General features: G+C 38.5%; 1 protein-coding gene across 3 annotated transcripts in view; it reads right to left on the reverse strand.

Annotated features, from left to right (window-relative positions):
• Positions 1-16,978, reverse strand: part of bru1 (bruno 1) — a 135,003-nt gene that overhangs the window by 73,416 nt on the left and 44,609 nt on the right. For 2 of the 3 annotated variants that reach the window (XR_011416753.1, XM_070209313.1), the window contains exon 3: positions 3,475-3,588. The exons of the other annotated variant lie outside the window; for it this stretch is intronic. Coding sequence is in view for 1 of the 2 variants with exons in the window: in XM_070209313.1 (XP_070065414.1) it covers positions 3,475-3,588 (114 nt within the window). In the remaining variant the exon portion in view is untranslated. The remainder of the gene's footprint in view (positions 1-3,474; positions 3,589-16,978) is intronic. 3 annotated transcript variants of the gene reach the window in all.

A 16,978-nucleotide genomic window follows, 5' to 3' on the forward strand; every position in this document is an offset into this window, starting at 1 on the left:
ATTATATTATAATATAATATATATTATATATGATGTAAGCATACGCATAATTGCGGAGAATGTTGGAAAACTGGCGATATCGAAAGGAAAAATTGATTGACTTCGTTTTTAAGCTTCCAGTTAGAGCTTCGAATAGGGGATAAGGCGACAAGAAATACCTTAGTCTGCTGATGTTGCAATCGCAAGGTTGATAAAGTACACAGAGACACTCATTTGACTTTTTTTTCTGATAATAAGTAATTTTCATCTCAAGGCGGAGGTTAATTTAGGTGAAAAGCAACCAAGTACTCGATTTAATTCTATGTGCGGCAGCTAATGGTTTAAAATGAAATTTAATTAAAAATATTACCATAAGAAAGGATTTTACTTTTCTTGCTTCGCTAACGACGAAATTTTGGCTTGACATAAATTAAAGCTTCTGAAGAATGCCCAGAAACAATTCAATACTTGTTTCTGCATATTTGAAATCTTGGTATAAAACTCGTAATAAATATTTATTTATATATTAATTTTTAACAAAGCGCGTAAAGGTTGCTTTTAATAATTGCCCGAGCTTAATTGTTTACACTATGTCATTTAACACTTGTCAAACATGATTGAAACTTTAACAATTTTCAGTGGATTGGGCTGCTGCCAAGCTGCCAAAAAACTCATTTAAATCAAAACAAAACAAAAAACTTGTTTTATTATCACTTTATGCGTTTTATTTGGGTTAGCTGAAACAAAACACACACAGACACACACACACACGCACACATTGACAGGGCTGGCATGCCTAAATGCATTTGAAAAGGATTCTTTTTCATTTTCATTTTCAACAGTATTATGAAAGCAAACTTTTCTCTTTTTGGTATTATTTTTTTGTATTTTGTTCTTTTTGAGCCACAAATAATTCTCGTATTCTCTTTATTCTTTTTGCGTGTAAAATGTAATTAAAGCGCTGCGTACTTAAGAGTTTTGCACGGAACTTTCCCACAAATGATGCCATACACAAACAACAAATAAGTGCCAGGCCAAGTAATTTCTATAGAGACCGAAGAGAGAGTGAGAGAGAGAGAGAGAGGGAGAGGAGCAGCAGCAGCTGCAATATGTGCAAATTTCATGGCTTGTGGTTGGGTTTCGTTGGATTACATAAAATGTGGCTAAAAGTGGTCATAGTGCTATCTGCCGCTACCCCAAACCTATCCCTAGGGTAGCCCCCCATCAACCCACCCCTTTGCCAGTACTGTGCTCCGTGTGTTTGGGTTTTAACTTTTCAATGCGGCTTTGCTGCTGTGTGTTGGCTAAAAACCAACAAAAAATATGTCAAGAGAGAGCTCGCACACTCGCGTAATTAGGAAACTTGCCACGCACTTGACTCGCTTCTGTGAATTCTGGCAGCCGGGGAGAAGTTCGGGCTGTGGCATAGATCAACAAGCGACCAACTTAAGACTAAGTTAAACAGAACGGAGAACACTTCTGCTAATCTAGTGTAGGTGTTCAGGCAAAAGAAAACTGGGTTAATGTGAGATGAAGCAGCCATGTCGGATGGCATAAAGGCCTGTTTATATGAATATATGGATATATGTATATGCCAACATCTGTATTCAAATATGTGGCCACATCTCTATCTATATCTATGCTTACATATGTACCTCTTATATATATATGCCTGCAGATATAATTCTCTATAGAATCTATAATCTATTATATATCTCCATATGCATATCCTCATTTATATGTCTACATCTATATCTTTATCAATATCTATGTATTTATCTGTCTATATATCTTTCTATCTATCTATATATCTATACATATATCGAATATTCTTTAAAAAATATTTGAATTAAAAATAAACAGTTTTTGTTAACAGAATTAAGGGTTATTATGGTTTAGAAGTGGCCGACGTCCCTTCCTTAATGTGCTTCTATTGGAAGCCCCTTTTGCGTTGGGTTTAAGGACCTCCCCCATGAAAGGGTACAAAGTGGAGCAGTTATTTTCCATTAAACGCTGCTGCACAGCTTCCTGCAACGACAACAGAAACAACGGGGCAAAAACCCGAACAGCATAATTGATGCCTCCCGGGAGCTGCGATAAAAACAAATCAGCGGAGCACACACACACACACATACGTGCTTTTTAATATGTGTGCGTTGGCTTGGTACACACAGACACACACATCGAGCGGACCATCAGTGCTTGGCCCCAACCATAACCCCGCCCCTGAACGCAGCTGTCTCGGCTGACATACACAATCACAATCTCCCAACACACAGAGAGGTGTGCGTGTGTATTGTTGGCAGCGTCGCTTAATATAATTCACACCATTAAACCAAGAGCTGCGGCATTTGCCCGGTTAGACATAAATTTTTATAGACAACACCCCTTTTTGGCAACGAGGCGCGCCAGTGGGGCTTGTCGGCGGGGTTGATAGTCAACGAAATATGTTAAGTGTGCTTCTTTTTTTTCTGGGAGGGAAGGAGGGGGGGCAAGTGTTCGTTGGGGACGGGCAGAGGCCAGGCGCGCAGCGGTCGCTTATCAGCGTTGTTTTGGCAGTTCATTTTTTTACGTTGCCACCCTTTTTTCTTTTTGTTATAAATTTGCGTTGGTTTTTTATGCACACACACCTCGCTGCTAACCCCCAGCTGGCTAAAGTTTCGGGCCGCCTCGCCTGCATGCATGTGTGGCCTTTTAGCTTATCAACGCGTTATGCCAAAACACACACAAACACACAACAGCAACTCACACATACACGCACACAAACACACACACACACACCAAAACAGCGTCACAACTTGAGCTTCAGTTTGCTATATCCCCCAGGTAGGCGCCCGAGGTTTGCTCAGGGCCTGATTATTGTGGCCGGTTTGTGCTTCTGGGGGTGGCGTTTGCGGTGGGGGGAGGGGGATGCTGTGTGCTACTTAGCCTAATGTAAACCGTATGCATGCCTCGCTGCGCAGCGACAGCTCCAGCAATAACAAGCAGCAGACATGTGTCGCATCTAAGATGCTCGTCCGAGAGTTACCCTATGAGGACGAAAATATTTTTAGATTGCTAGCATTAATGCCAGAGAGCATTGAAACGAAATGGCAGTCAAATAGAGATTCATTTAAAGATAACTCGGTGAGTTTTAAGTACTTTTTAAAACTGAATAAAGATATAATAAAAGTTCTGAAAACATAAATACAGAAATGTGCAGCATTGCGAATAAACAAAATATGAAAGATATCTAAGTTTAAGATATTGTTATTATATGAACTAACGAGTTTTTTTTTAAGACTAGAAAATATAAATTTACATTTTAGAAAATTAAAATACAGAAATTTAGTTTCAAAAGCGTTCTCAAATGGTTTAAGCGACATTTTTTTTGTTTTTCTTAACTTCATCGAACAGCAGCCAACAAATTTTTCAAAAATTATTAGCTATCTGTTGGGAATTTTTATTAATTTCAAAATGCAATCAAGAAATTTTTGTCTTATTAAAATTGTTTACCTGTGCCTAACAGGTGCGGCAATCCATATTTTTTTCAAAATTCTGCCAACCCTGATGCGTATTCTTCGTTTTGTTTGCGAACAGCGTTTAAACCAATAATCTGATTGAAAAATTCTATAAAATATGATAAAAAGTATATTGTTATCTTTAATCGACTGTAATTAGATTTTAAGAACTTTCAACTATAACTTGAGATACTTTTATGTAAACAATTAAATATTTTAAGTTTAAAAAAAAAAAAACTGAAAAAATGCCATTTGGAAAAAATCAAATAAAACAATTTTTTGAGCGTGCGATTTAACTAAAGAAATAGTAAAGAATTGTTTGGAATCTTAAATGTTGTAACTAGTTGTATTTTTTGTACCTCACAATCTAAATGTCTAAGTATTTTCGTAATATTGATAAAAACGTTTCCAAATTTCTTATTAATCCGGGGATCTGATTATCATGGGCTCGACTTTATTTACTAAAAGACAACTACCCTGAACCTTAATTGTGTAGTTTTTCTATGCCCAAAGCGCGATCCGACATGTTTGCGGTTATTCATTTATTATTATTTATTTATATATTATGAAAAATCAAAACATTGTTTTTATCAAAGTAAAATATATAAAGCAATTGTGTATATAAAAAATAAATGATATACAAAATTTGGTAGCTATTTGCAGAAGAAAAAGCTTTGTTTATCAGAATTTAAAGCCATGTAGGCAATTTAGGCACAATTAAAAGAATTTGTGAAACATGATGTCCCCGATATTGTCAAAAAAGTATTAATAGAAAAAAAAATTGTTTTGATGAAGAGCTTGCCGCACCTTAAAAAGATTCCCATACACACATTTGATAAATCGCACACGCTCGCATACCCTATATTGTGTGTACAGGGAATAACAACACTTTGCTGTGCAGCGATGCTTGGCCTGTTCGCTGGGCTGATTCACCAAAAACGGAGCAAGCAGCAACTCTCGGCATATATTGACACAGAAATTGTTGTTAGCTGAAGCTTGTGCCAAAGCAAAAGCCTGCCTTAGCGAAAACTTTAACCCCTTATACACCTATAAATTGCTCAGTGCGAGCCCAAAAGACGACACGTGGCAGCAACTTTTGGCCCATTAAAACCAAAAGAAAGAGCAGCAGCAGCGTCAGCAGGGGGTTGCTTATTAGCAAAGTGCATTCTTCAGACTCGCTCGCGTGCCATCATTTAGTGAGTATATCTATGTCTATATATATATACATTTCGACTGGCTGGTCTGGCTTCAGTTGCATATTTTAAACTTGTTGAGCGAAAATTAAATTTTTAATGAATTTTGTGCGCAAAGTTTTCACGTGAGCCGAAAAACTATGGCAGCCAGTTTTAGCTTTGGCTTCGGCTCGAAGGGCTTTCATTTTGGTCGAGCGCTGCTGCTGCTGGCCTTTTTTCTGATTTAATTAAAACATTCTTTGAGCCAGGCTAAAAGTGTTGAAAATGCTGTAAGCGCTTGCCCAGGTAGAATTAATACAACAAAGCTATTAAAAAGTTCGGCTTGATTTTTGTTTCCCCTTTTTAGTTCTTGCCTGTTTTTTTTTTTTTGTTGCAAACTGTTTAAAGCTGTCGCTGGTAGCAGCTGCCAAGGGAGGCGGCCTTTAAGTTGTTTAAACTGTTTGAGCGGCGCTCGAAAGTAGGCAATAGATTTTGGCACGCAGACATTGACTGCAATTTTGGCTTGGGGGCCGACTTGCGAACCTACGCCTGCTGGCCCATATATCAAAGCTGCTGCCAAGCCAAGCAAAAGCCATTGCCTGCTTAAACACATAGACAAACACACACATGCACACACACCAGTAGACTTGTGCCGGCACTTCAGCCTTATTGATTTTCAATTAAAAATGCACAAACTCCAAGCCAATTAGCCCAGTTTTGAGGCGGGCAATGCCGGCGACGACAGACAACCTAAAATGCGCCTGCCCAAAATGCTGCAACGGAAATTGCTTACAACAACAATTACCAGGACAACAATGTGCATGCCATTGCGGGCACGCTGGGGGCCGCTGGCTAAGGACAGGGCATGTAGGACTACAAATGCCACATGAATCGGCATAAAACCTGTCACTTTAGTTTATTGGGTTAGGCGCTTCAAATGCGCGTTAAGAGCGGGCTGACAATTTAATAATATATATTTTTTAGGGTAAATTTTAGAATACATAATACTATCGAAAACGAGATTTTAAATGCAATCGATAGTTTCGATAACAAAACGTGGCAGTTAGCCTTTACCAATTAATCGATAACAACTAATCATGATCATTTCGTAAAGTTGCTTGCTTGTACAAGATAATTCTTAGAACGACCGTCCAACGATTTAGTTTCTATACAGGGCATTTGCAGTTCTATCAACTTATACTTTTTATCGGTTTTCTTGCTGCAAAAGGGCACACACAAAACTTTTTTGGCGGCAAGGTGTTGACGTCGCTGTTGACGCGTCATCAGCGCAGCGTTGCAAGGCACTACTTCAACTGGCCACGCCTCTCAGCCACTAGCATAAACCTTAGCCCATGATTGCAGTCAGCCGCTAATTCGCATAGACCAGACGACAACTTGACGGGCGCAGGCTGAGTGTTAGGGGGACGGCGGCGCAGGTTAGTCAAATGACTCGCTGATTGCTGAGCGCGGGTTGCAGCAGTTTGATTGACTGACGGACTGACTAACTGACTGACTGGAGGTACACAAGTGTGTTGTTTTTAAGGGTTGCGGGTGTTGGCGGCTGCGGTGGCTCCGTTTATTAGCTGCACCACTCGAAGCTGCTGCCACAAATGTTGCTAACGATACTTTAGCTGCCAGACGGCGGCGATGTCAGTGGCCCAGACGACGCCTGTCAGCGTCTAGGCATGGAATTTCGAATGCAATTTCGGTTTTAATGTGTCTGTGTGAGTGTGCTTGCATGTCTGTGTGTGTGTGTGTGTGTGTGTGTGTGTGTGTGTGTGCGACTGTTTGTGAGCAGTTGAAAAAGTGTAGCATACTTATGTGCGTGCGGCAGAGAATGACAGCTTTAAGGCAAACGCAGAGTTTTGAGTTTGAGGTAAGCTAAACACAGGCGCAGTAGAAAACGTTATGTGGCAGCCTGTTTATGTCTACTTGCTGCAGCTGCTATTCGCCCTGTCTGTCGCCCCTAAAACCCTTCCCTAGCAATCCTTCGCACACTGTCTGCCATTTTGCAAACGCATTTGGCCGGAAATGATATCCACTGTGTTAAAGTCCGCATGTTGAACTCTAGTTGTTGTTGCTGCTGTCGTGTCGTGGTGTTGCATTTGCCGCTTCGTTGCACCGTCGATTGGCAACTGGCAACTGGCGGCGGCGGCAACAACTCGGCCTTTGTCTTTAAGTGGCCAATGAACACGGACAGGTGAACAGACAAACAAAAAGGAAAAGAAGCTGCAGATTGTAATGGGCAAAAATGTTCAGTGTGTGCTTTGTGGAGCTGTCAGTCTGTGTTTTGCGATCAGCCGAAGCCTTAATTGAGAGCAAAGTTCACAAAAAGTAAAGTAGATTTGCAGTAATGCGTTATTTAAATCAGATATAAAGTGTTTATAAATAATATAAGCATATTTATATATTATACTAGGTAAATTTGCAATAAATCGTTTGACAATAAAAGCCCACAAGTTCATACGAGAAATTTAAGCTTAAATATTACTCATACAAGTTAAAAAATGCACAGGATTTACAAATGGAACAAGATTCCGTTTGCTTCTACGCACATTGCCCTTTATCTGAGTCCATTAACAAACCGCAGCACCATAAAACCTAAATGTTAATGTCAACAAATGCCAAGAACGTGGCTCACGCCAGAAGGGGAAAATAAAAAGAAAAGGACAAAGGAACACGCTGCGTATGCGCAATGCACGCAAATTGCCGGCCAGGCGCACAAAAGCGATTTAACGTATTAAAAAGAAGATAGAAGCCACCCCAATAAAGTTAAGAAAACCGCTTTTAATTCTTTTTTAAGCAAGCAAATAAAATTATGCAGCCGCGCCATAAACACGGCAAATAAATAATATGCACAGAGAAAACTCCCTCGAGTGCCTTCAATGGCTCGACAAAGTATAAGAAAAAAAAAAAAAAAAAAAACAATGAAACACATTTCACATTTGGCTGGAAAGCAATGAAAAGCAGAATACAAATGCCAAAGACACGCTGCCAGAGAGTTATGTCTGCTGCAGACAAACAGCCGGGGCGACGCAGTGCAAAGCAAAAAGTTGGGCCGCTGTCTTTTTGTTGTTGTTTTTTTTTTTTTTTTTTTTCGTTTATTTATTTTCTCTGTGTGTTTAATGAGCTAAGCGGAAGGAAGTCAGTCAGCGGGAACAAGAAAAAAAAACGTCAAAGCTGACGTCGTAATATTAAACAAATAAAAACAGGCAAACATTTTTAAAGTCTGGCAACGCGCGCTTTTCAGTTTTCATAAAGCCAAGTCGAAAATTAGCGAGCGTCTGTCACTTTTGCTTTCCTTTCTTTTCGGTTTGGGCCAAAAGTTGAATTTTGATTTAGCTCAGACAGCAGCCAGATGTTGCGCGAACTCTTAAAAGTTTGAGTCAGCAGAGGGTCGCTCACAATTTAATCACCATCCCACCCCCCCACACAACAACACAGCCTGTCGTGAGTCCATACAAAAGCTGGCTGCTGTCTGGGCCAACATTAAAAGATTTAATTTCTTTAAATCAACATTTCGGTATAGCGCACTTTAAAAGCTTACATAAATATCAATTGAAAGCTGAAATTGGTTTAAGTTAAGAGTTGTGTTGTAAAATATTTATGTATTTAAATGTATATATAAAATTTAAATTCAGTGTTGGAAAAGTAAAAGTTAACTGTATGTACGCTGATTAGCACAGCCTTAACAAATTTGCTTGCCAAATCAAATAAAAAATATTTTTGTTGTAGCGATATTTATCACAGTAAACTTCATTACTGTGTTTAAGCTCAGCATATATTTTTAAAATATTGTACTAAAACCAAGAGATAAGAAACAATTTATTAAATTTTTTATTTTCTGAGTCTCCTTTGTGTATGTATATATATCTTATTGAAAATATATGTTATTGCAAAGATTTCTATTCTACAACCACAAAAGCTACTATACATTCAATCTACCCTTTCTTTTTAAAACTTAAAGCTAAAAGGTATAATGAGGGTGCCTTTCTTTAGCTCAGGCTTACAAAAATGTATAAACTACTTTCAGAATTACGATTTGCCTAACATTTTTTTCTGCCGCCAATTCAAAATGCTGCGGTTCAGGCGAAAAAAAAAACATTTATCCCTAAGCTCTTGTAATGTAAAACACGTGCTAAATATGCCACAATAACAAGAAGCAGAATAAGGGGAACAAGGAGGCACAAGGCAAAAACACAAACAGGTAATAAAACACCGCCGTTTAGATATTTGACTAAGATTTTCAATAAAAACGCTGTGTGGCAACAAACCAACAATCCACAAGACTAGCCCAAATCTATGCCATAAGCCCAAGACAATCTAATTTTATAGCGCTCAATGCTTAGCCCAACTGATTTGCCAGTTTGCCAGAGAGAAGTTGCGACGACTCAAATGGGGGGCACGGATGGGCGGTCGGTCTGCTGCCCAAATAAATTGCGGCAGTCAAATTGTAAGCCAAACCAGTCAGGCAGCAGTCCGACAGGCTGACTGGCTTGGCTGACTGGTGGGCTGGTTGGAGGAGAGACCGTGTAATGCGCTCAATCAAAAGTCAAATGTCTAAAAATATTATGAAAAGCCTTTTTTGCCGGCTGGTACGCTGCGCACCAGCCACCCGGCGAGGCAGCCAGGCAGCCACCCAGCCAAGTCAGTCAGTCGTTCCCTTGGGGCGCTTTGGCTACGGGTTTGTTTACGTTCAGCTTCTGGCCAACGCCTGTTTAGCATTCATTTATGCTGGCCCGTCGGGTTTTTTGGTCTTCTGCTGCTTATCGTGTTGCCTACAACAAACACAAAATACACTCAGCAGAAAGGCGAAAATATCGAGAAATTTTTAAAATTAATATCCGATTGAAATGAGCAATTTCTTGACCTAAAAATATTTGAATCCCAAGCTTCGCACTGAGGTTTTACTTTATGTGGTACGCTTATTTAGAGCATAAACATTCCTGTTTTCAGTCTAATTTTTAAAATTTGTTGTGATAGTTTGTAGATTTTCTCATTCTCGAACACTTCATAAAATATGTAGCACATTTATTCACAACTTATAGGCCTTATTTGAAGCGTGCAATATCTGGCTATGAGATATATTGTGCTTAATTGAATATAACTCTTTTTAATAAACTTTTAAAGATCAGAATGTACTCGACTGGACTCTGCTCAATAACATCTTTTTCTCGCAGTGCACGTACTTGTGCATATATATGTAATATAGCTGCAGCAATCGGTTTCGATTTCTTTTCATTAATACACTTTCCTGTTTGGCCTGGCAACTTGTTTCAGCTCACACCCCGATAATACCTCTCTTTCCAACAGTCCCCTCTCTCTCTCTCTCACTGTTTCACACTACCACAATCTTATGTATGTTTTTTTTCTATTATTGGCTCCATTTACTTTTCGCAGTTGCTGGCGCTTGGCTCTGTGTGTTTGTTTATGCTTCATTTTGATTTTCTCGGCTTAAATTGTATTTGTTGTTTCTATTTTCGTTAGTTATCCGAACGGTCAGCGAGGCAGTGAAGTCTATTTTTCGTTTACATTGCCGCAAACCCAGCAAATCCTCATTCCTCCCTCACTCACCCACTCCTAGAGTCCTGCTCAAGCTTACCCAACTCCGTTCTGGTCTTCTCGTATACCCTTTTGTTTGCTTTGTTAGTTGAGTCGTCGCCTCTAAGTTTATTTGTATTTTGCTTTATAAAGCGTTTCGGTTCCTCCTCTTTTTTTTTTTACTCCCCCTCTATTTATTTGCTGTAAGAGTTCATGTCTAAATTTATGTGGCCGCAATTTATTTAAATTTATGTGGCTTTTGTCAAATTGATTTCAATGTTAAGAAGGGTTGACAGGCTAAATGTGTGGGCAGAACGGACGGATCAAGCGTACGTCTGTGGCTCCTCTTTTAACATTTTACAACACTGATTGAGTTAGCATAAAAGGGCGGATGATAATATGATGAAAAATGTGTGGCAGATAATCGAAAGGATATTATTAAGTTGACAACTGAAATAGGTATGTAAGCTAAATAATATGGGATGTACTAGCTAAAGTAATTTATATTTCGGAATATTATTTATAATTTATTTCTTAATATAAATTTCAGATGGCATTGAATTCAGTATTTTTGGCAAAGTTCTTAAAAAGTTGCAATAAAAGAAAAAATTAGTCGACACATTAAATAATTTGCAGATAAATTGAGTTTTGATAATATATTATTACATCATAAGCTCATTAAACTATGAATGAGTGTGTAATGAAACTGATGAAGAAGCCTAATTACTTAAGAAACCGCAACAACATTAAGCGCTATAAATAGACGTTAAACCAATCAATGTACATTCCAGCCAGCTCCATGTTAAACATTAATGCTAATGTCTAGTCAGAGCGCTTAACTATGCATTGTTTGGTTCCTGTCATTGTCAGCCACTTGATATTGATGAAGCAGGCCAAAAACAAATCATTAGTTGTGCCTTTTATGACAGGCCAAATGGGCACACAAGACCTCATAAAATGGGGCCTATCACCAAACCCCCCCAAAAAAAAATAAAACAGGCATTGATGGTGGTAGGTTGATTTCCTTACATAGCTGGTGGCTTAAAAAAAGGTTTCATATCAAAATGGCAATAAATAACAAACAATGCTGTCTGCAATTTTCCACTTTATAAAAGAAAAAGCCATAAACAAAAGACGCGTGGGTGGGGGAGGGGGGGCCCCCTGAAAATTATCATCTTGTTGTTGTTTCGAGTTTTGTTGTTTATTTATTATTTTTGTTGTTGTTGGTTTGCTTTGTGCCTGTTGGCGCTCTCATAAATGCAGGCGCAGGAAACGACCGGAAATGACTGACAGAGCGAGTTGGAGCTGGGCAGCGCGAGGGGGAGCGCAGGTTTGGGCGTAGGGGAAGTCGCTCAACTTGTAGCATATTTTTGTGCCTTGCAATTAATTAATCTCCAAGGTAATAACAAAAGCAACAGCAACAAAAACAACAACAAAAGCAACGACCTCGCCAATTGTTTTGCGCTTCATGTTTTATTGTTTTGTATGCTTTTCGGTGCTGGCAATGAAAAACTGAACCAAAAGCAACAAAAAAAAAAAGTAAAAGCCAATAAAAAACAAGAATTTGTCTGCAACTCTTTGACGCTTGTGAGTTTGGCAACATATTTTTTGCATTTCATTTCCCATTTTTTTCTCTCTCTTTTTGGATGGCGTTGAAGCATCGCTTTAATTTATGAAATTGTTGACAAGCAACAGACTGAAGGGTAGGGCAATGGAAGAGTCGCATAGCGTGAGTCAGAAAAGGTAGTCAAGTCGGGTTCACATTCCATAAATATTGACTTTGAGACTAAAATTATGAAAGAATGCCTTACGGGCGCTATTTTAAGTGAGGTACTTATTATACTTATTAAAAATTGCAGGCATAAAAGATTAAGATTGAGGAAAATAAATTTAAAAAAATAATACAATAAGCTGTATTCCAAGATAGCTTGCTTAAGAAAAGAAAAGGAACATTAAATAATTCAATCGGTCGCATTAGAATCACATATTGCTTACGTTTAAAAAAAACAACAAAATAACTTTTCTTTATTTTTGAAACATAAAGCAGCACAGGCCCTCAACCCTTATAAAATGCAACAGCGAATTACCATTTAATGTTCGGAGCTAATTGAGGGGCAAATTGAAGCCGCAGACTAAATTATGCAGTCTCAACAAATAAATAAAGCCGAAAACGTGTGCAAATGTTAATTTCAAATATAAAACTGGGCACAGGGTCGTTATTGCTGTTGTTGTTGTTGGAGTGCGCATAAATATTGCAATTCGATTTTAATGAGCGGCAATCGCATAAACAAACAACAGCTCGCATAGAAAATCGACGGTTCGAATCCAACGAGTAACGGAATACGAAACACATTCTCATTTGTTAAGCGGAAAAGTGGAAATCAATGGACAGAGAGGGTCGAGAGAGCTGCCCGTTCGGTCGTTTGGTTTGCATTATATATATGCTATATATATATATATAGAATTTTTTACAATATACTTTTTTCTTGTGCGTTGTTTTTTCAAGTGCGGTTTGTGCCCGCAAAATAACTCAGCTCGTTAACTGCACAAATAACATGTCAGCACTTTTGCAATGGAGCTTCAAACAGGGTCGAGAATGCGCCGCAAATTTGCGGCAGTCGAAATAGAGAGAGAGACAGAGAGAGTTGGCGGAGTGGGGGACACGGTCTGCTGCTCGCTGGTCTGTTCCATCATTACTCAAGTGTCCTTAAGGTTCGTACAAAATAAAATGGAAGAGCCCATGCACACACACACACACACACACACACACACAAAATAAAACGGCGTGGCTGTTCAAATAAAATACAGCCCGAGTTTTGGGCTTAATGTCTGACCAAAAGTATTAATCACACACACACACACACACACGCACACACACACAGCCACACACACTGTGTGGATACCCTCGCAGCGGTCTGCAAAGTTTTTTCCATATCGATGAGCTCTCGAGTGTGGAACAGAAACCAATAACTAAACCGTAAACCGTTTGCCCCAAAGTACAAGCCCCAAAATTAGTGAATGAAATGCCAAAGAGCAGTCGATATAAGAGCCGATGCTGCGGTTTTTGGTTTAGCAAAAAGAGAAGAACAAGATATGCATATAAAATGAAAAAAGATAAACAAACATAAGATGCACGGGTTGGGTGATGAACTGACAGATACCCTATGGGTGGAGATGCTCGTAAAAAAGAACAAAATCTTATCATAGCACAAACATAAATTAGAGATGCTCGTAAATATACTATCCAAAAAATAGATCATGTATAAACTATTGAAATGATGCACTCTTAAATACCCTACATTTAAAAGGAATAGCTGACTAGCTGACTAATTTTAGAATTTATATAAATATTTATACAGAACTTTTAGTTTTCCAGCTATGTGTTAAAAAATGATTTTATAAATTTTGCATAAATAAGTATATATACATAAAAATACTTTCGCATACAGTATATAAATATATAATCTTGATCAGCATCAATATAGAGCACAAAAATAGAGAGATACGCATACATATATACATTTACACATACATACACACATATACATTGATCAGCAACATTGCTTATGCCTAAAAAAACATTTCTTTAAAAATCTCAATTATTGCATGAGGCAAGCTTCTGCTTCTCAGATATCTTGAAGAGTAAAAAGGCCACCCAATGCTCTTCAAATAAACAATATATACTCTACATATTTCACTTTAAAACTGCGGCCTGAACAGTTGGCGCCCAAGAGCTGGCTATGCTGTGTAGTTGCGGTTCCTCAGGCCACATAATGTAAATAAAGCTAAAATATAAATGTTTGCATATAGCAATAAAAACTAAATATACAAAAAAAAAAACAACGTATAAAATAAAAGCAAAATAAAGTTTGTGCAAAAAGTGAAAACAGCGTGGAGCATTAATAAAATAAGCAGCACCGGCGCCGTTTGCTGTGCTATAGTTTTTGCTCGACTTTTTTTTCCCAAACCATTTTTTACAGTTCTCAACTGTTTGTTGTTTTTTATTATTCCTTTTTCTATTGCATGCAAGCGCCTCGAAAATTGCGGTTAGTTTTGTTCGGCTCCGCTTGTGCTCCTATTGCAAGTGTTTGTATGTATGTGTGTGTGTTTTTGTAACTGCGTTGCGGTCTCCTCTCGGCTACAGTTGGCTGACTACGGCAGCCATCAGGCAGCGTTTTCCAGCCACGCCCGTACCGCCCCTCTAGCCGCCGGCACGATTGCGACCCTCTATTCGCCGCAATGGCAAAACAAAAGCTGCAAAGCTGTTACCCATTTTCCAAGACCTTTCCTCTTCCCGCCACAAACCCAATAAAGCCAGACCCACCCCAACACCCTGTGTCCTGTCTGTGTCTCAGTTGGTGTGTGTGTGCGTGCTTGTGTGTGTGTGTGTGTGTGTGTGTGTCTGCTTGCCGCCGCTTGGTTCATTGATTTTGGTGTGGAAATGAACTTTGCTAGTTTTTTGGTTTTTGTGGCATCGTCAGCGCCAGCGTCAACGTAGCTAGCTTTGCTAGCTGAATTTTTCCTCTTGCCCTTTTCTTTGTTTTTTTTTTAGTTTCTGCCTTAACTAGATTTTCGGCACTTTGTAAGCATTATTTGTTTTCGCTTTTATTTATGTTGCGGTCTGTTTTGTTTAGCATGCAATTTCTGTTTCCGCAGCTTGTTATTAAAGTAACATTCACAAAAGATGCAAGCAAAAGAAATTGGTTAGCAAATGAAATTTGCACAATAAAATGAAAACTAATTTTTAATATTTGTTTGCGTTGTTTGCATACAAATCAAAGCCCAAAAGCTAACACACTTACTTTCAAATTTATTGCACAAATTGTTTAAAGCATTTATCAACAGAATTTAGAATACGTTTAAGATAGAACAAATTTCATTTCGTATGGAGGCCCCGAGTTATTGCACTATTTTAAATATTATTTTTAACACTAAAAAGCTAATATCACAATACTAAAACCAGTTTTATCGCTTGCTTTGCCACAAATATTTGCTACGCTGACAGCTGGTTTCGTTTTTGCCATGTGGCAAAAATATCACGTATGCGTCAAAAAAAACATGCGCTCCATTCAAACTTTTCCCATGCATATAATTTATATGCAACTCGGTTTTTTTTTTTTATTTTGATTATTTAAATAACAAATTTTGCCAAATAGCTTTGAACAATGAATGCGTATGCTAAATAGACACGCCCCTAACACACACACACTCCCTTAAACAAACATACAAATGCCAAAAAATGTTGAGCATTTATGCATAAACAATTTTCATAAAATAATCAAGTTACGCACATACATATGCACATACGCTTGACTAATATATAGAGAAAACCCACTGTATTTCGGGCAAGAAAATGGCAGATATGTAAAAAATAAACGAGAAAGTAGGAATATCTTTGGCACGACGAAGATGTTATACCCTTTTCGATTTTTGTAGTATAGCTTGCAAATGAGTTTGATGTAAATAGTTTAGAAAACAGAATATTTTCCCATATAAGAACACATTTTTCGGACGAACGTTCCTATGGCATCTATTGGATATTAGAAAAGACAGACCTATGCAAACATTCAAGACGATAGCTGAGAGAAACCTAATGGACTAGCTCGTATAGAAACAGACAAGAGCTATGTCAACTCGGCTATTGATGCTGATCCATAATATGTACTCTTTATGTAGAGTATCCTTCTGCCTTGACTAAATTATAATACCCACACAAGTGTACAAAATATGTAGGTATATCACATTGTTGCACACATTTATGTACACACATATATTATTAATTTTTCTTGGCTTCCGTAGACAGACAAAAATTTGAGCTCTCAGTGGGTTAGCCGTGAAAATATGGTCGAGATTCTCGCTGAGCTACAGTGCAGCTAAATTAGCCTGGCCTGGCTTAAGGGTCAGAAAAACAAGAACAAAAGCAGCAGAGCAGCAGCAGCAGCAGCTGCTGCAACAACAATTTAAACCGAAGGTTGCAACGCGCCACGCGCAACTGCAACAATTGAAATGAAAATGTAGATTCTGTGTGTGTGTGTGTGTGCCTGTATAGCTCTGAGTGGGTGCTGCATTGTTATTCTTGTTGCTTTGGCATGCATAATAGAGAATGCAAAGCCAAAGCCAAAAGGCGCCAAGCACTCAACGAGACTAAGGGTTGGATTTTCTATAGCCAGCGCATGAATGTCTATACGCCAACGCTTCTGAATAGTTCCCTATCTCTCAAAGGGCATACTAACTTAGACAAGTAACGCATATATTTATGCGAATTGAAATTGAATTGATGTTGCTGCGAAAATAGTTTGAAGTAATACTAGCTGGGAATTAAATTGTCTTCAAGCAAACACAAAGCTAGCGAAACTCCTTTTTGACTGCATAAGCGAGAGTTTTGGCGATTTTTCATCGGAAAAATTTCCATTTTAACAATTTACAGGGTATACGTTAACAATTTGCGGTCAATAAGATTTGTCGTTACCGTGGCAATATCTAAAAAGCTTCAAGCCCATTTTCATATATATTTGCAGAGTATGCAGCTGTTATTTGAATCGAACTACCATTCTTTGTACTAATCTACACATCTAAATCGATGTTTTAAGCACAGCTATTAGGGTATTAAGCGCGAGATTTACCCCAGGTAATTCGGTCTAAGGTACACACACTCACCGGCACGTGAACTTAACTAGCTTCATACACATATGCAACACCGTCTACCTACAACTCACAATGTTTGCTCGGCTACGTGTCCGAGCTCGTCTTTGCACACCCTGCCCCGGCCACAGGACTCGCCTGGTA

Source organism: Drosophila virilis, chromosome 4, assembly GCF_030788295.1.
Source record: "Drosophila virilis strain 15010-1051.87 chromosome 4, Dvir_AGI_RSII-ME, whole genome shotgun sequence".
NCBI lineage: Eukaryota > Metazoa > Arthropoda > Insecta > Diptera > Drosophilidae > Drosophila > Drosophila virilis.